Source organism: Kogia breviceps, chromosome 9 (assembly GCF_026419965.1).
Source record: "Kogia breviceps isolate mKogBre1 chromosome 9, mKogBre1 haplotype 1, whole genome shotgun sequence".
NCBI lineage: Eukaryota > Metazoa > Chordata > Mammalia > Artiodactyla > Physeteridae > Kogia > Kogia breviceps.
The window spans coordinates 5,773,841-5,792,631 of NC_081318.1; the positions used below are offsets into that span (position 1 = coordinate 5,773,841).

The 18,791-nt window shown below is 53.7% G+C and overlaps 1 protein-coding gene across 16 annotated transcripts in view; it reads left to right on the plus strand.

The window, feature by feature from the left end:
* PRKAG2 (protein kinase AMP-activated non-catalytic subunit gamma 2) overlaps nucleotides 1–18,791 on the plus strand; it is a 290,170-nt gene that overhangs the window by 113,850 nt on the left and 157,529 nt on the right. The window contains exon 1 of one of the 16 annotated variants that reach the window (XM_067041803.1): nucleotides 7,152–7,777. The exons of 14 other annotated variants lie outside the window; for them this stretch is intronic. In XM_067041803.1, the coding sequence (XP_066897904.1) occupies nucleotides 7,684–7,777 (94 nt within the window). In that variant the 5' untranslated portion in view covers nucleotides 7,152–7,683. Of the gene's footprint in view, nucleotides 1–7,151; nucleotides 7,778–18,791 lie in introns of those variants that run through there. One more of the 16 variants, XM_067041804.1, reaches the window with a different exon arrangement.

The window sequence follows — 18,791 nt, forward strand, 5'->3', positions numbered from 1 at the left end:
GCTTTGAGTGTCCTGGCTCGAGAGCGGGGTTCTGTCCCAGTACCTCTGACTCAGTTGAGATCTGGAAGAGGAGCTGCAAACACGTGGTGCTCCCAGCTCAAGTCCAAGTGCCCCCGCACTCTCCCTGATGCAGGGCCAGGCAGAAAGCCCTGAACCAGCCGCCAGGGGAGGGGAGGCAGCTTCAGAACTGGGCTCTCCAGGTGATGCCCTCTGAGGCACACGGGGCGCTCTCCGGGCTGCTTTAAAGTCCTGATGATGCTGTCTGTGTGTAAGATGCTCTGTAGCTGACAGGGTATTTTTCCTAATTTATCTTGTTTGATTCCCAAAGACCTCTGTAAAATGGGCTCAGGCTGTATTATGATCTTTTTGAAGGGAGAGATGTGGAAGAATAAACAACATAGCTCAGAATCGCATGCCGATGACTCAGCCTGTATCGCTTTGAGGTGCTGTGTCTGACTCAAGTCTTTGAAACCTTTCAGGGTGTCATCTTGTTGGATAATATATTTCACCATTCAAAAGGAACAGATCACAGGCAAATTCCAACTCAGGCTGGTGGTTCTAACCTGGTGGTTTCCAAATGTTGAAAATGCCAAAGTAGTTGGGGTTCTGCTGGGAGCCCTGGATTCCAGAAAATGGAGATGGTGCTTGGTTGCCCGGGCGATGAGGGCCCAAGTGGACCACACTCAGGCTTTCCACGGAGTCCGTGAGTTCACGGGTCGCAATTTGCACATTCCTCTGGCCCTCTGGCCTTTCTAAGACATAACTTGGAGGGAGAAGTAAACAGAAAAGCCAGACGCTCAGCCTCTAGACCCTTTGGAATCTAGTGTTGGAAAGCCCTTGCTCTGCGGCCTTGAGTCTGGGGTTCACCCATGGGGCCACCTGAAAGCTAGAGTCGGGAGCAAATCTCATCAACTCTTGTCTTTGGCGCCTTCAGAGCCCGTGGCCTGGCGAAAGACCCCAGGGACTGCAGGGCCCACGAGAAGAGATTAAATGAGGTTACCACTGGGTCCTTCCCATGGGGCACATGATGCCCTTGAAGGTTTCAAGGACAGCTGGGGCTCCCATACGTCTGGGGTGCTGCACTTTGGCGTGCTAGAAGTAATTATTGCCATTGGTTTTTGCTTTTTCTGTACTTTCTTGTATTTTAAAAATTAAGATACCCCTATTGTCACTGGGTTTAGATGTCACTGGTATGAGTTGAACTCTTCAAGGCGAGGTGGTTCATCTTTGCCAAAAAAATCACCCTCTCGTCACTCAAAGCGTCTGTCACTGGAGTTCCCGGAGGAGCCAGGAGGCGTGCGTGACCTGGAAGGGGGCGGCTGATGTGGAGAGGGGCGTGGGTGCCTGAGTTGGTCGGGGACTGTCATCCTCGGAGCCACGGCCTCATAAACAGCTCTGGGGAAGAGGAGAGGAAGCCCCAAGGAGGTGACACATGATCTCACCAGAGTCAAGTGCCACACTGACCTTTAGAACTTTCCATGAAATCCAACACGGTATTTTGCAACCAGCAGGAGAGCACCAGCAAATCTGCGCTAGGGGTTGCGCAGTCCCCCTGTGCTCTGAGCACCCCCCCCCCCGCCAGGCCTCTTACATAATGGGGTTTTGTTTGGCTCGCGGCCTTTCAGGGGTCTGGTGCTTTTCAGGTACCGTCACATGATCTGTAAAGGTTACTGAGTGCTTTTGCCGTGGATGTGTTCTTCATTTCCTTTTGCAACATCTCAACCCAGAAGAGGCAGCCTGGGGTCCTAAATGCCACTGGATGGGGGACCGGCCGACCCGGGGTGCCAGCGCAGCCCCGCCACTGGCTCCCGGGGGGTCTTGGGCAAATCGTTTTGCTTCTCTGAACCTCCGTTGCTTTTGTTGCTTAAACTGAATAGTGAGGGCCGGCCTCCCTACCTCACGGCCTGGTTGAGAAGAACCAAGGAAAGTGCTTTGGGAGGAGCCTGGAAACTCGGTACACACGGAAGGCCCTGGTCTACACTGGGATGCACCCTCCTGCCGGCAGCCCCGGTTCTGCCTGCACGGAGCTCGGCCTCCTCTGCAGGCCGGCAGCCCTGGACGCTCGGGCGCAGTCGAGGGGTGTGTCTGGAGCCGGGGTGAGAAGTGGGGAAGGTCTGCACTGGGTCTCAGCCGCTTGTCTCTCACCCAGGCCTCTGGCCACCATCTTGGTGAGAGTCTTTGCAGCAGCACATAACCTAGCACTCACAGAGGCTTCCGTGACAAGGGAGGTTTGGGCCTTTAAATCTTTTCATTACTATTACCTTCATTATCATATGAAAACCGGAAATCCAGAGGCGGGGATTGCTCCTTGGGGTGTTTGGTGGGCCGCCCAGCCTGGGCTTCTGTTGGGAGGACAGTGGGCCTGTCTCCACGGCCACGGGGTCCTGAGCCATCAGGGCCTCCTGCTGCACATGCCGGGGACGGGGCGGGTGGAGGGGCCAGCAGATGCTGGGCATCAACTGTGTGTCCGCGCGGACAGATGACACGTCCGGGAATCTAGCAGGAAGCCAGCGGTAGCCTCCTGGCTCAGTGCCTGTCCCCCACCCCGTGCTGTGAGAACAGGCCTCCGGATCACCAGCCGACAGCTGCCAACGGTTGAACTGGTTTACCCGCATCTGGGGTCACCCGGGTCTCCGGGGAACCGTCAGCGCCCGGGAGAAATGCAGCACGCCACGCAGAGGCAGTGGGGCGTTCTGTTCTTGCATCTGAAGCGGCGGTGAGCAGACACCCGTCTGCAGCCCCCTCGGCGCCCCTGCTTCCCCCCCTCACGCACCCCCAGCAGGGCATCTCATAGTCACCTCCACATCTGGCTCTTGACCGGGCTGCAGTATCCAGATGTGCAGGGGCCAACGCACCTGGTAGAATCCGAAAGATCGGGTACCTGGGCCCGTTCCCCTTCCTCATGCTGTGGGCCTGAGCCCAGACGATACCCCTTAGGGTCGGTGCAAAGCTTTGGCTGATGGAGGGCAGGGGCCGTTAGCACAGCCTCCCTGGGCTCCTGGGCGGTCAGCTAATGCCCCCCCACCCCCAGGACAGGATACACTGCCCCCAAGGTAACCAGAGAGCGCAGAGCACAGCCCACGTCTGTCCCCTGGCCTACCTCCCTGCTTCTGAGCCACCTCTAAGAAGTCATTCAGAAAGTACTTGACTATATTTCTCCCATCAGCTCAGGTCCCTGCTGTCAGGGAGCTTTCAGTCTGGCTGGGGAGAGAAGAAACACATGAGATGAAAAAATGAAACAAGCTCACAGTATACAGTGTCTCCAGGAAGTATTCTTCAATGCCATTTTATTTTTCGAGTTCTCCAGGGTGGTCTGATAGTTGAAAAACCAGAAGAAGAACAACAAAAACGATAAAGAATGCAATTTGAGTTCCCTAAAATTCCGCCCCTCCCCAGATCCTGTAGACCTAGTATCGAGGCAGTGATCTGGGAAGGCTTGTTCCCTCAGCCTGGGGAAAAGTGCTAAGACATAAAGGCTTCTGCTACCCCCACTACCTATTCCAGGCTTCCGGGTGTAGCACCAGCCAAGAGAGTGATCTGTAAAGTAGGCTCCAGAAATACATTTTAAAACACCGTTCCAGGGCTTCCCTGGTGGCGCAGTGGTTGAGAGTCCGCCTGCTGATGCAGGGGATACGGGTTCGTGCCCCGGTCCGGGAAGATCCCACATGCCGCGGTGCGGCTGGGCCCGTGAGCCGTGGCCGCTGCGCCTGCGCGTCCGGAGCCTGTGCTCCGCAGCGGGAGAGGCCACGACAGTGAGACGCCCGCGTACTGAAAAAAAAAAAAAAAAAAAAAAAAAAAAACACACCGTTCCATCTTGGAAGCCACTAGTTCCTTCTTTTTCAGCTCTTCCCTTAAAAAAAAAAAAAAAAAAAAAAATCCCCAAGTGTGGAAAGCATTCCATGAGGATGTATTCCTGCCAGCTGAATCACAGCCGTGTGAAGGTGTCTCACCTCTTGTTCATTTGGGGCCATCAGCTGGTAGATGCCGCAAAGAAGGGGTGATTAGCGCTCCTGAGAGCGGCCACCGCCCCCAGCCCGTTGGTCAGACGCGCTGGAGGAAGTGTCCTCGGTCACTCAGCCTGCAACGTGAGTGTCGCCTTGCCCTGTGCATCTGCACGCGTCTCAGTGGTGCAAAGGCGTTGTCCCAAGTTAAGGAATTTCAGGCATGTGTGGATCGAACAGAGAGACCCAGTGGAGAGAGGGCCGACTGTAAAATGCCCGGGAATTTTGCAAGCCCGTCTGTGCCACACTGGCGCCCTGAAATGGACCGAGGTTGGAGTGTTCCCACCACAGAAAGTGGCAGACGCTATGAATCAGTCCTCCCTCTCCCTGCCTCACCCCCCAGCGGGGCACCGGTTCAGGATTTCCCGCACGCAGCTGCATCTCCGCTCCTGAAGTCCACTGTCACCTACAGCCCTCTTCTCTGCTCTTGGGTGAAGCTGACCCCGGGAAGAACATTTTGAGTGAGGTCAAAAGCGCACGTCGGTGAAGTCGGCGTCTCTTTGGAGCCTTGTGTCCACCGTTAAGCTCATCATGTCATCTCGTAGCTTGTCTTAGAGCTGCACTTTACCTCACCTCCTTCCATCCAGATCTTCCCAGGCCTCGTAGGAAGGTCCACCCAAGATGGACCTTGTGGGACAAGGCCCAAGACCCACCCTGTGGGATAGAGAACTGCTCTGCCCCCAAAACGACTCTTTGCTCAAGCAGGCCACCTCCACCGTATCTTCTCAGACTATCCTGTTACCATCTCAGTAACAGAACAGTGACCCCAAATGACCTAGGTAGTTCTTTTCTTCCCCCTGCCTGAGCTGCTGTGACCTTACTCCCCTCTACGAGGGCACTGAACGTTCCTGTTGAATGAATCCTTAGCGTATGGAGGCCACAGCTGGGCAGCGGCAGTGAACTCCGGCCCCGCAGAGCTATTCAACTTTAAACAAAATGGTGTTAATAATACCTGCCCCCGGGGCTTCCCTGGTGGCGCAGTGGTTGAGAATCCGCCTGCCGATGCAGGAGACACGGGTTCGTGCCCTGGTCCGGGAAGATCCCACATGCCGCGGAGCAACTAAGCCCGTGAGCCATGGCCGCAGGGCCTGTGCATCCGGAGCCTGCGCTCCGCAACGGGAGAGGCCACAACACTGAGAGGCCCGCATACCGCAAAAAAAAAAAAAAAAAAAAAAATAATAATACCTGCCCCCCAGGTTTGTGGGAAGGATGAAATAAGATCATAATTGTGAGGCGACCAGCACTTCACCTGGCATATAGTAGGCACTCCACAAATGGGATCTATTATTTTACTAATTACCATATAGTTCTTAGAGGACAAGAATGTCTTTGAATTATTCGTAGCACTAATCCCCTCCATCAACAACTGTCCTGCACATTTGGTAGAGGTTTAATAAGTACCTGATGAGTGAACAGCCATATAAACTATGTACAGAACCATCAGGCATGCCCAAGTTGCTGTTCATTTCCCACACGAATTTAAACTCATTCTCTCTTAGTCGCTAGACTTTGAAATGTTATCCTTTCTACCTCCTTTATCATAAAGTACAAGAATCTTGCACCGGCTTAGACAAAGCCTTTCATTTTCCTTTTAGTCGAACATGGTCCTTTCTTCCTGGAATCCTTGTTTCGCGATTTTTCCTAAGGAAGTTCTCCTTTGTTTTGTTTTATTTTTAAATCAGGAGAAAATTTCCATTTCTGTTAAGAGCTGAATTGATTTTTTAAAAAAGAGAAATTCTAAATATGAACCTCCCCAACACCTACCTCCTTAGACTTTTTCAGAGCTTAATCACAGTAAGTTTGGGCTACCATTTTTTTTTTTTTTGGTTGCACCAGGCCTTAGTTGCAATATGCCGGCTCCTTAGTTGTGGCATGTGAACTCTTAGTTGCGGCGTGCATGTGGGATCTAGTTCCCCGATCAGGGATCGAACCCGGGCCCCCTGCCTTGGGAGCGCGGAGTCCTATCCACCGCGCCACCAGGGAAGTTCCTGGGCTACCTTTTTTCACACAGATAAAATCCACTAGTATACTGGAGGGCCCAAGTGGAGGTGGGTTTTGTGACTGGTTTTGGAAAACTAGGTTCATCTACAGGCTCAGTGGTGGCCTGGCCTCTCTCCTTTTCTCTGGACCTGGCAACACTCAAGGCCAACTCAAGCTCTCCTTTCCAAGCAGGGCCATGCGATTGCCTCTCCGTCCATTTGTCCTGATGACACTTGCCCATGCTGGCCCCTGGCCATTGATCACATATCGCTATTTTATGTAGTTAGTGTTAGTAGAACAGTTTATCTTTGTCTTTCTAAGTCGTTTTTTTCAAATTCCTCGAGGGCATGACACATTTCCTTTGTTTGCTCATGCATCCTGGCTACAAAGATTTGATCACTGGATCTCCATCAGTCCCAGCAGAAAGAAAATGGCAAACGGCCATTAGACATTCAGACTTCTGGAAGGAGTTGAAATCCTAATATGAGCGGGTCTTGTCTCGGTTTAGAGGGGAAACTGGGGCTGGAGACAAGGAGTAACTTTCACAAGGTCACAAAGCTAATTAGTGGCGGATTTCTGTAACCTCCCTTTATTCTATTGAAAATATCAGCAAAAGAAATTGAAAATTTTTTCCCGTATCTTTTTTTTTTTCAGTTTTATTTTTAGTTGCAAAACACATACATACTAGGTTTTTGTTTTACTACGTCGGGTTTGGCTTAGGAGTCGAGGGGGTTAGAATTCTAGTCCTGGTTCGGCCGCTAGTTACAGGACTTTGGGCAAGTCACACCCCCTTCCTTAGCCTCAGTTTCCCCATCTGTCATGGAAGGGGGTTGGATTTGATGCCCTCTGAAATCTCTTTGGGTTCTGTCATTCTGCGATTCTGAGCAAGTCCAGGGCTCAAGATCCTCCCGTTGAATTCCAGGGGACCCCATGTCCCCTCCTTAAAGGTGGTCTTGCGCCTTTCAACTCAAGGAGCCACGAACTGAAGTCGATTCAGCGATTTCAAGCCCAGGGACCTTTGGCTTCTCCAGCAAGAGGCAGCCGGGGCCTGCTGACCCCGAGGAGCCCTGGAACACATGAATCAAAATAGTTGTGTGATGTCATGTCATGATGGGAATGTGCTCTGGCCAATTGGTGCCAAGAATTGTCTGGACGGGGTAGTTTCCTTTTACAGTCTTTTTAAAGAGACATCTGCAGACCTGCACATGACTGGCAGGCCTGCCCTCCTTTTGCCTATTTCGTCTTCCCTCCCTTTTTAATTTTAAGGAGGAAAAAGCCCTGAGCGTCTGAGTGCGTGGCAGACCTTAACGACATAAAGAGACCCACGGCGAGGCCCTGCGTGTGCTTCCAGGAGCTTCTTGCCTGCTTCAGGGCAGCGGCCGCTCTGGCTGCGGGGCTGGAGGTGCAGAGGTGAAGACAGCCGAGTGTCCCTCGGGGAGGAAGCCCTGCGGCGGGACCGCCCGGCCTGCCCCCCGGCCGCTGGCCCCGAGGGTGGCCCCTCCTGCATTTGCTGGAGACCCCAGCCAGGACACCTGGCCTCCCGGGCTGGGGGCTTGAGCGCACGCAGCGTCTCCGAGCTCTCGGGACCCACACCTGCCGGCTGATGCAGCGCCTCTCCTGGCCCCTGGCCACCTGAGGCTGACGCTGCTCCTGCGCGTCCTGGCACGCTCACCTGTCCCCGCTCCTGTGGCCACAGCTCCTCATGAAGCGATTCGGCAGCCTCAGGGGAATCAAGAAAGACAGGGACCCAAACCGAAGCACCGCGCGGCGGCAGTCGGAGCCCCATGGCTTTTTTGGTAGGACACTGCCCTTTGCCTAGTTCTCTGCTGGTCCCCAGGGCCGCGTGTGTGTGTGGGTGTGTGTGTGCGTGCGTGTGCGTGTGTGTGCGTGCGTGTGCGTGTGTGTGCGTGCGTGCGCGCCTCCTAAGTGACAGCTGCGTGAGGATGTAATTGTCAGGCACTATCAGAGGGACAGATTGATAAGTGCGTCCTCAGGGAACGTCCTGCAGCTCTCATGAACTGCCCCGCAGTGCTTTCCCTGAGGCTGATTTCTCTAACTTGCCCTAATGAGGTCAGTGATCAATTGGACTGTCATTCATTTGGGCAAAACCAGAGGCCTGGGGAAAAGCAAGAATGGATTGCAACTGTTATTTGCAGCTGTTAAGGATGAAATGTGAGTGTATAGAGAAAACTAGGGCTGGGGGTCAGGGAGAAGGCGTTTCTCTGCTCGCCTTTGCCCCATAGCTGTGTAATCAGGCAGGTCAGGGGTTTACTGGGGGGGGGGGAAGACCGCCTGCCTGATTTGTGTCCCCTGGGAGAGAAGCCTGCTCTGTGGTCTCCCTGGCTTCTGGGACCTTCTACAGCTTCTCCCAGTACAGCGGGTTGGGACCAGTGTGTCTGGAATGTGGGGGGAAGCACCTGCAACTCAGTATTTCCAGCGACCTGTGGGTTTGGTGGGGGGGGGGGTGCCTTTCCCTGGCTGGAGTCAGGCAGGGAGATTCCAAAGCGTTCGGAGCTTCCCGGGGGCCTGGCTGCGGCCTGCCCCCCCCGCAAAGTGAGGTGATAGACTTCATTTTATTAAGAATCGGAGTTCACCTGCCCTGGACGCTACTGCTTGTATGACGTGGGATATTCCTAAACACTCAGTTGTGAGACGGAATAGCAGGGCTCTGCTCACACAGCCCGGCGGTAGCAAAGATGGGGAAAGTTGACGGGTGCAGTAGATTGTGTCCCTCGAGTAGAATGCGACATGGTACCTGGCAAAAAAAATACTCGTTACGTGTAGTAGGGAAATGGCTTTGGCAAAACATCTGGGCAGTATGTGAAAGCTAGAATACAGGCGTACCTCATTTCATTGCGTTTTTTTTTTTTTTTACAAATTGAAGGTTTGTGGCAACCCTGTGTTGTCAGGTGACGATTAGCATTTTTTTAGCAATAAAGTATTTTTAATTAAGCGATGTACATTGATTTTTAGCCATAATGCTATTTTATTGCACACTTAGTAGGCTACATTATGGTGGAAACATTACTCTTCTATGCAGTGGGAAACTGAAAAAATTCGTGTGGTTCCCTTTTTTGCGATACTCGCTCTGTTGCAGGGGGTTGGAAACTGAACATGCACCATCTCCAAGGTAATGCCTGTAGTAAGAAAAGAAAAAGGTAAATATAAAACTTGCCAACTACTTCTGGAATTACTTCTGGAAGCCTCTAGTGGACCTAGTGTGATGCTGATGACGCCGGGGAAGAAAGCAAAGGAGACAGCAGCTCTGGAATTCAGGGAGTTTTCTTGTGAAGGAACCAGAGAGTAATAATATCTAATCGCTTTGCGTGCAAAGGTGAATTTCTGGAGGAACACGATGCCTGGCCTGACTGGGGTGGGGGATGACAGACTCCCTGGACTTAATTGGATGTGGTTTTAAAAGAAGACTCTTCTTTTAAATAATAAAGTAATAAATATTCATTTACTATAGAATTCGATCCAAACCTATTATTTAACTAAAAGTCTGTTTTTGCTGGGCACAGGTGGGCCCATCATTCAAAGCCCATTATTTGCCAGTGGTTTCTCCCCTTGTGTTTAAAATCTGACTGTCATCCTGTCTCCTCTGCTTCTGAAATCAAAAATAATATTTGCATGTCGACCAGGTTTCACAAGTGCTGACATTGCAAATGCCCAGCTCTGACCGCAGGGTCAGAAATATCAGAGCTGCTTCCAGAACCTTCCTCTGGGATTCGGGAAGCAGCCCAAGTATCCTGATGTTCCTTTTGTGGGAATCCCAGTGGGAGAGCAGTCAAGAGCGGGGGCAGATGATGGCAGGTGCTGGCTCCTCAGTCAGTGCTGGCCATGGACACGCCGGGCGAAAAAGACCCGAGGCTGTGTACCGAGCCTCCTCCCAATCCCCACCTGCCACCTACACCTTCCCCGCCGGCAAGACCCGTAGAACCCTCCCTCTCTAAAACCATCCCCATCGCCTCTTCGGTGACCTCCAGGCTTCTCGGGGACAGGGACCATGTCTCCAAAGCAGTGTTCCATCCGTCCTTCTGACCCTGACGTCTCCAAGCATCACAGGCTCTCACTACAGAATCGCTGGCTATGGAATGGATTGAAACGGTGTCACTCCAAGGTTATTCCTGGTTCTCCAGCAGCATTGTTTGAGTTTTTTGGGTTTTTTTTTTTTTCTAATTCCCTTCCAGTATCTCCCTCTCCTTCCTGCAGTTATTCCTCTAGCCAAAAGTATTTCAGCGAAGGCCTCTTCTTCCCCCTAAGAAAGCTTCCATGAGGGTTGTCAGAATGTCCGTCTTTTACTCATTCTCCATCTTCCCCAGAACAATCGAACGTAGGTCGCTGGCATGATTCCACGTGCTCTTTGGCCGCTTCCGTGGCCCCGTCAGTCTTTCCCGGGAACCACTCCCTGTGTCCTCTGCTCCAGTTCAAGGTGGAGCCATTCCTCACGCGCACACATCTTCTTTGTTACACGCACGCGCGCACACATGCGCGCGCACACACACACACACACACAGCTGTCCCTGTAGCCACTTGAGCAGCCAGGACCTCCACAAGAGAGGGAACCAAGGCCTGGCAGATTGGCAGGTGCTAAGCGCACGTATGTTTGCTTGCGGCTGGCATTTTTGTGTGGAAGCAGTGGCTCTGGTTGGAATCTTGAACACTTCAAGCCTTGCGGTAAAATACCCCGGAAAGTTCTGACCCACCAAGAGCTTGTCCCTTTCAGCCCCAGAGCTTAGCGCCCACCCAGCTCCCCCTCCAAAGCTAAGAAAAGCACGTCCCACCGCAGGTGATTGTGCTCCGTGGGATGGACCAGTGACGATCCGGACTTAAGCCTTTCCCTTCAGCCTCTTTGGTCAACAGAGATCCAGATTATGTGGACAAAGAGCACGTGGCAATAGCCATAAAAATGTAAAAGGAAGATTAGGAAAGGATTTTGCTAATCAGATAACAGAATTGACTGTAGCAGCTTTTCTACCCTTTGCAGTTAGAGGCGAGTGATTAAACAAAAGCTACCTGGAGTCTTAAGAGATCCCTTCTGAGGGCCGGGAAGCCAGCGGGTGTGTCAGGACGGTGGCCCTCTCTCCCCCAAGCTGCCGGGGTCCAGGTATCCAGATCGGGGTGGACTCGAGAGATCCCAGTATTCAATCAGTCACTCATTCGAGTATATGTATTTAGCTTTTTATGGTGGAAAACTTCAGGCATACAGAGAAATAGGGAGAATGGAGTAATGGTACCCACGTTCAGACTCAGCAGTGAGAAACACTCCGCCAGTGCCACCAGTGTCTGAGCGGCTCTGTGCCAGCACTGGGGGCGCAGACACCAGTCTGCCCTCCCGGGGCAAACCACTGAGGTGGTTTTCTAAATGGTGGTAAAATAGACAGAACGTAAGAGTTACCATCTTAGTTTTAAGCGAACAGTTCACTGGCGTGAGGTACATTCACGCTGCAGAGCAGCCATCACCACCTGCACCTCCAGAATTGTCCGGCACCCCCAGCCGAACCTCTGCACCCACTGAACAACTGTCTGTTCTGTCTGCCCCCCAGCCCTGCCCGCCCCAACTTCCTGCCTCGTGGAGTGACTGCTCCAGGTTCCTCGTACGAGTGGAATCACCCGGTACTCCTCCTCTGTGTCTGGCTTGTTCGACGGCCAAGTGGGTTTCCGTTTGCGACGCCGGGCGGTGGTGAGCCCAGGGAGGAAGAGGCAGGACGAGGGGCTGGCCGGCTGGGCGGACAGGAGGGGTGGGCCGTGCAGACCTCAGTGGTAGGTCCTTCCAGACAGATGGGAGGCTCAGGCCCTGCGGAGGGAGACCCCTGGGGTGGTCCAGGAGCCCCAAGGGGCCAGTGTGGCTGGAGAGCAGGAAGCAGAGCAAGGCACTCGGCGGGAGGACAGGCACAGAGGCTGGTTTGCTCACCATCTTGTGGGCGCAGGGCGTGAGATGGAGCCCCTGGGGGTCTTGAGAAGAGCACTGCTGGGCTCTGGGGGCTGGAGACTGGCCCAGGGCCACAGCGTCGTGAGCACAGCGCTGGGACTGGAGCCCGGACCCCACGCCCTCCGCAGGCCCGGTGCCCACCCAGAGCCGCCAACCCCAGCTCCCATTCTCTCTGTGCCCACACAGAAGACTCTGGAGAGGCTGCGCCTCGTTTGCAAGGAGCGGGGATTTCAGACTCCGTAGCGCCGGAGGCAGAAGCACTTGGGATCGGAGCAGAGCGTTCGCCGGTGCTCCTTGGAGGAGCGCACAGCTCAGGAGCCGTCATCCGGGCTAGAAATCACGTGAGGCCTGGCTCGCCGCCTCCCGTCCATCGCAGCCTCAGCCAAGCTGGGGGAGCTCATCATTGCTCTGCCCTGTCTTCCTCTAGGTGGCCGCCACCAAATGCTGCCTGGCGGCTCCTGGACCAGCCCCCGTCGATGACAGGTGGGAGGAGGGGTCCAGGCAAGGGCTTCCCAGGAAAGTCTCGGCGAGGCACTTCCGGAGTCACCCTGTCCCAGAGGACGCCCTGGATCACCGGCGAGTCAGCCAGTCACCCCCTGGCAGGCAGGCAGCTGGGCCGTCGCTCTCGGGGTCCCCTGTTCCCTGTCCTGCCCCCCGCAGGACAGACTAGGCCCGTTCTCGCCACAAGGTGGCCCGACGGTGATGGAGCCGGCGAGTGAAGTGTGTGCTCGCGGGCTGCCAGCAGGAAGCGTGGTTTGGGAAGCTGCTTTCCCCGGGGGGATCCCGGCTCTGGACAGAGAGCCTTGACCCCGGACGCGGTGTGTCCGTTATTCCAGGACTGAGGACGTTCGCGTCTGAAGACGGTAGGACACGATCGCAGAGCCTGGTGGAATGATAGAGAGATAAGGGAGAAGGAGGATTGGTGAGAGGGGGTGGACCTCGCATAGCGACCCTGGAAAGTAATGGAGACGCCTCGGGGCCGGAAAGCCTGGCTGGGGTCCTCACTGCCACTCGTCACCCAGACCCTCCCAGCGGGACCTGGACCAGGGAGGGCCCGAGGGCCCAGGGACCTCGGCACCCAAGAAGGCGTCAGCTGGGGCTTCCAGCATCCAGACCAGACTGAGAAACTGGGGCATTTAAGGAGAAGGTGCATTCTGTCCTCGGGTCATAATTTGTCTTTAATGATTGAGAAGGAAAATGTGCACGGGCCAAATCCTCTGGAGAACCCGAGCGCCAAGATGCTTCTGGTACCGCCGTGGCCCGTGACCCTGGCACTGCTGGCCTCTGCAGGTGACTCCCGATCGTGGCGGTGGTCCAGGGTGTAACCCCCGGGGGGGGGAGCGCGTCCCCTCCCGGGGAGGCCCCCGGTCAGACCTGTGCGTGTCCTGTGGAGTCCGGGGCGATTGGCACCCCAGAGCCATGTGCTGCGGTGTGGGTGGGCCTACGGTGAACCCAGGGTGGAGGTGCGGTGCACACCTGGGGCTCCGGGGCCAAGGGTGCTGCCGAGATGAAGAGGTGGATGGCTCGAGGCAGATTCAGGGAGAGTTTTGGTGACTCAGATAACTAAAATGCTTTGCTGAAAGAGGTAACGAAAATCAGCTGATACTCGAGATTTCACAAATGCACAGCAAACAGGTGATAAAACGGCCAGGGCTCAGCGTAGCCTGCATTCGGCCTTCCTGTGGCTTTCACGTCTATAATCCAAATACCAAATCCAAGACCTTTCCTCCTAGAAACGTTCAGCTTTGCTGGGGACGCAAGGCTGGGCGAAGCAGAGGGCAAGACCCTGACCGCTGAATTCTCAGGCCTGGGGCAGGCTGTTGTCTTCCTCTGTGCTTGGTACTCGGGAGAGGGGAGGCCTTGGGAGATCGTGCACACGTGTGTGCGCTTCTGCAAGCGTTTCCGAGAAGTTCTCTGTCAGGAGCAAATGCGTGTTTTTCCTTGCAGCAATTCCGTTGACAGATAATTCACTGTGTATATGTATTGGGAAGCCGTTTCACGTCTGCCAGTACAGAGCAAAGAAACAAAAAGAAAAGGCCTGGGCTTCCCTGGTGGCGCAGTGGTTGAGAGTCCGCCTGCTGATGCGGGGGGCGCGGGTTCGTGCCCCGGTCCGGGAGGATCCCACATGCCGCGGAGCGGCTGGGCCCGTGGGCCATGGCCGCTGAGCCTGCGCGTCCGGAGCCTGTGCTCCGCAACGGGAGAGGCCACAGCAGTGAGAGGCCCGCATATCGCAAAAAAAAAAAAAAGAAAAGGCCTGGTATAGATGATGGGGAGGTGTACTTTTTTTTAAATTTAATTTTATTTATTTTTTTATACAGCAGGTTCTTAATAGTTATGCATTTTATACATATTAGTGGGAGGTGTACTTTTTTTTTTTTTTTGCGGTATGCGGGCCTCTCACTGTTGTGGCCTCTCCCGTTGCGGAGCACAGGCTCCGGACGCACAGGCTCAGCGGCCATGGCTCACGGGCTTAGTTGCTCCGCGGCATGTCGGATCTCCCCGGACCAGGGCACGAACCCGTGTCTCCTGCATCGGCAGGCAGATTCTCAACCACTGCGCCACCAGGGAAGCCCAGGAGGTGTACTTTTAAAAGTAGGTTTTATTGTTACTCAGGTGAGGTGAGGCCAACAGATCAGGAGAGGACGCCACACGACAGGCAGCTGGTTACTCCCAGTTTCCAAGAGGAAGGGGGCACGACAGCCCCGCCGGGAAGCCCCAGGATCCGTCAAGGACAGAAGGAGCGAGGGGAAAGCGAGGACAGGAAACTTTACTGTGGTTTCCACGGGAAAGGCAAGGGCAGTCCGTGTAAGCAGCTTTAGGATGGGCTAGTCTGAATTTCAGCAGGCGCTGGGGTCCCTAGTTGTCTAGTACCTGCCCCTGGGGTCATCACGCAGGGGGATAGTACCTCCTGGACTGTAAGAACCAGCTGACAGCGTGTTCCCCAGTATGGGCTGTGGACTGGTTTGTTTGCAGATGAAAGACCACTCCCTCCAAGCACCGGCTCACCCTGGCGGTGGCGGGCTCTCCCCAGTCAGCGAGGCCCCGCGTGCCAGAACCTCAAGACTACAGAAAATAGGAACATGCAGTCAATACAAGATGCTACTCCCCTAGTTCTCACTTCTTTAACTTTTTAAAAATTATTATTGGAATAGAGTTGATTTACAATGTGTGTTAGTTTCAGGTGTACAGCAAAGTGAATCAGTTATACATATACATGTATCCACTCTTTTTAGATGCTTTTCCCATATAGGTCATTACACACTATTGAGTAGAGTTCCCTGTGCTAGACAGTAAGTCCTTATTAGTTATCTTTTTTTTTTTTTTCTTTTTGCGGTACGCGGGCCTCTCACTGTTGTGGCCTCTCCCGCTGCGGAGCGCAGGCTCTGGACGCGCAGGCTCAGCGGCCACGGCTCACGGGCCCAGCCGCTCCGCGGCACGTGGGATCTTCCCGGACCGGGGCGCGAACCCGTGTCCCCTGCATCGGCAGGCGGACTCTCAACCACTGCGCCACCAGGGAAGCCCTAGTTATCTATTGCATATATAGTAGTGTGTGTATATCAGTCCCAATCTCCCAGTTTATCCCTGCCCCCCACCCCCTTGTAACCATAAGTGTTTTTCTACATCTGTGCCTCTATTTCTGTTTTATAGATAAATTCATTTGTACCCTTTTTTAGATTCCACATATAAGCGATACCATATGATATTGTCTTTCTTGCTCTGACTTACTTCACTCAGTTTTATCATCTCTAGGTCCTCTCATGTTGATGCCAATGGCATTAGTTCATTCCTTTTAATGTCTGAGTAATATTCCCGTGTGTGTGTGTGTGTGTGTGTGTGTGTGTGTGTGTGTGTGTGTCTATCCCACGTCGTCTTCATCCATTCCTCTGTTGATGGACATTTATGTTACTTCCATGCCGCGGCTGTTGGCTTTAACTTCTAAGTGTCTTCAACTCCACTGGGTGGCGATCTGCCCGCCCTGAGAGCCCAGCCTCCAGCACAGAAGGGAGGAGGGGCTGGTGTCCCCAAATCCAGATGCCCTGAACTCCTGGGCCCGCCATGCCCAGTGGCTCAGGCGTCTGAGGAGCCCGACGGCTCTCCTTCAGGTCCTCCATCCCATCTCCAGGCCTCAGGAAATGCCCGTGAGTGACCACACACCAGCCCGTGGGGGCCGCCTTCAACCCACTGGCCATCAGCACTATTCCACGAACCGACCACGTGCCCACTCTTAGCGTGGCCAGTGGACGCGTGAGGAGCGGGTTCCGGAAACGCGCGTGGCCGGGGATGCTTTAAGCCACTTTTACATGGAGTCTGGGAGTGCCTGATTATGGCTTAATTTCTGGATAAATAAAGGGATGGGAAGGTGTGGCCAGACCAACATAAGGGCCCGTTGGGGATACGGCATCACCTGTGGGCCCTCGGGAGGCGCACAGGTCCCTCCACGTCAGGGTGTCCTTGGAGCGGAGCTCCGCTCACCGTCCTGACTCCCTGGGTCTGGCCCCTCAGCCCCGTCCTGTCCGTCTTCTCTCCCTGGTTCTGCACCCGCCTCAGCCTCAGACGTGAGCATCCCGATTCTTGTGGTTCCCACCCGCTGCTCTGTCTCCATGGCTCTCTCTCTGTTAACGTATTCACTGAACGCATCTATTAAGCTCCTACCTTGGGGTGTGGGTCTAGCTGCAGGGGACAGTGCTGAGCTGTGTAGATGCTGAGCAAATACGCATGCATAGTAATTAATGTGTGATGAAATATTAAAGAGTAAATCGAGATGTCGTCAGAAGGATGGATTTCGTTGTGCAGGAAGGCTGCTCCAGACAAGAACAGGCTCTAGAGGGTGAGATCAGCAGCCAGCGGGGAGGGGAGGGAAGGAGAAGGGGGTCCAGACGGGAGAAGCAGTGGGCAGAGGTCCGGGGCAGGCCGGGCCTGGCACATGGAGGGATGTAAAGGGGTTCCCAGGGCCCAGGGGGATTCAGGGCTGTCTCCGGCACCCGGGAGGTCATCCTCAGTGGGTACCACGCAGCTCAGCATACCTCACAGACATTCCGGAAAGGTGATGGCCGTCTCTCCCCAGCTGACCGCCCCTGCTCCTGACTTCCCTGCTGAGATCATTGTGGCCATCGCCGGAGGCAGGTCCACATTTGCGGGATCTGCCTGATAAGTGGCCGGCTTGCCGGCCGCACAGGGAAAGGAACAGTTCCACCTTAGAAAAGCAGATTTTCTCCCAAACAACGCACAACGAAACTCTTCTGGAGGTTCTGCCGTGCAGCTCTGGCAGCCTCTAATCCACCTCTGCTTTCTGGGAGTGCCAAGGGCCCAGCTAACAGCAGCCTTTGAGGAGTTTGCCCTTATTCCAGGCTTCTCGGGGTCACGTGGCTGAGAAGGGCCCTTCTGGGTCCACGGTTATCTTCAGAAGATAAAGTGAATCACCCCAACTGTGCTTTTCCTGCCACCTCCTCCTCTAGGCCCACTGCCCTGGAGATGTTCTCTACAGAGTCTTTCCTGGGCTCTCCAAGACCTGCCTCAGTCTCACTTACCTTTGAATAAAACAGTAACTCAACACAGAGCCTAATTAATCTGGCTGGGCTGTCTTATTAAAACTCCTCAGGCATGGAGACTGTCTCATTCTTCTCTCTGCTTGTGACAGATCTCTCTCTCTCTCTTTTTTTTTTCTAATTTATTTATTTATTTGGCCGGGTCTTAGTTGCAGCACACAGGATCTTTGTTATGGCACGTGGGATCTTTAGTTGCGGCACGCAAACTCTTAGTTGCGGCACACGAGATCTACTTCCCTGTCCAGGGATTGAATCCAGGCCCTCTGCATTGGGAGCCTGGAGTCGTAGCCACTGGACCACCAGGGAAGTTCCGTGACAGATCTCTTGTTACTCTTGTTCCTTTTCCCCATGTTCCTCGATAACAGGACCCCAGTTTCATTTTGTGGCAATGCACATGGCTTAATACGGCATGTGACAAAGTTCTTCAGTGAGCTCTACGTGGGAATGTTGTTTACACTTACGGGAAAGACTCTTAAAAGGGGGAGAAGTGAATCCCCCTTCATCCCTTTTACCTTTCCCCTGCCTTGAACGTAGATGTGATGGTTGGAGCCCTAGCAGCCATCTTGGATCACAAGGTGACCTCTGAGGATGGAAGACACAGAATGAAATTAGTGGAGAATAAAGACAGGAGCCTGGGTTAACGTTGTGAAGCTGCCATAGTAGCTCTGGACTGCCTGTCTTTCAGACATCTTTTGTGTGATAGAAGAATAAACCTCTTTCTTGCTTGTGCCACTGTTATTTTGGATTTTTCTGTTAAATAAGGACAAACTTAACCCCAACTGATAGAGTCTACCATGGAGCTTGATCCATACCAGGCACTCGGTAGTTACTTGAGGACTGAGCGAGTGATCTGTGAGCTTCTCCCATGTGTAGGTGTGGCTCCTTCAGACCAAAAATACCGAGGCATAGGCGGGTGAGGGCTGCCCAGACCGAGATGAGGGCCCTGTTTCCGAGGTCATCCTGCTGACCTTTGTCCAGCTCCGTATTCCCTAGCGCCGTGTGCTCACTATACTGCAAGCAGACGCTCTTTAAGGAAACTCTGATATTCTGAATTTACACTAAAAAAAATTAGGCCTGTGGATGCCTTATACAAATAGGTCATTTCTTCAGATTGCCCTGTCCTTGTCTGTGGATTTTTAAATATGACTTAGAAAAAAATAAATAAAATAAAATGTGACTTAGTTTGAGACGATCCCACCGCAGAGAGAGGTGGATGTGTTATTTCAGCTGAAGGTGCAGAGGCGAACTTCACGCCCATCTTCTGGGCCACGGTGTAGAGCTTGGGAGTAGACTGTGAAATCTGGACTCTGTGCCGACAGGGCTTTAAAAAAA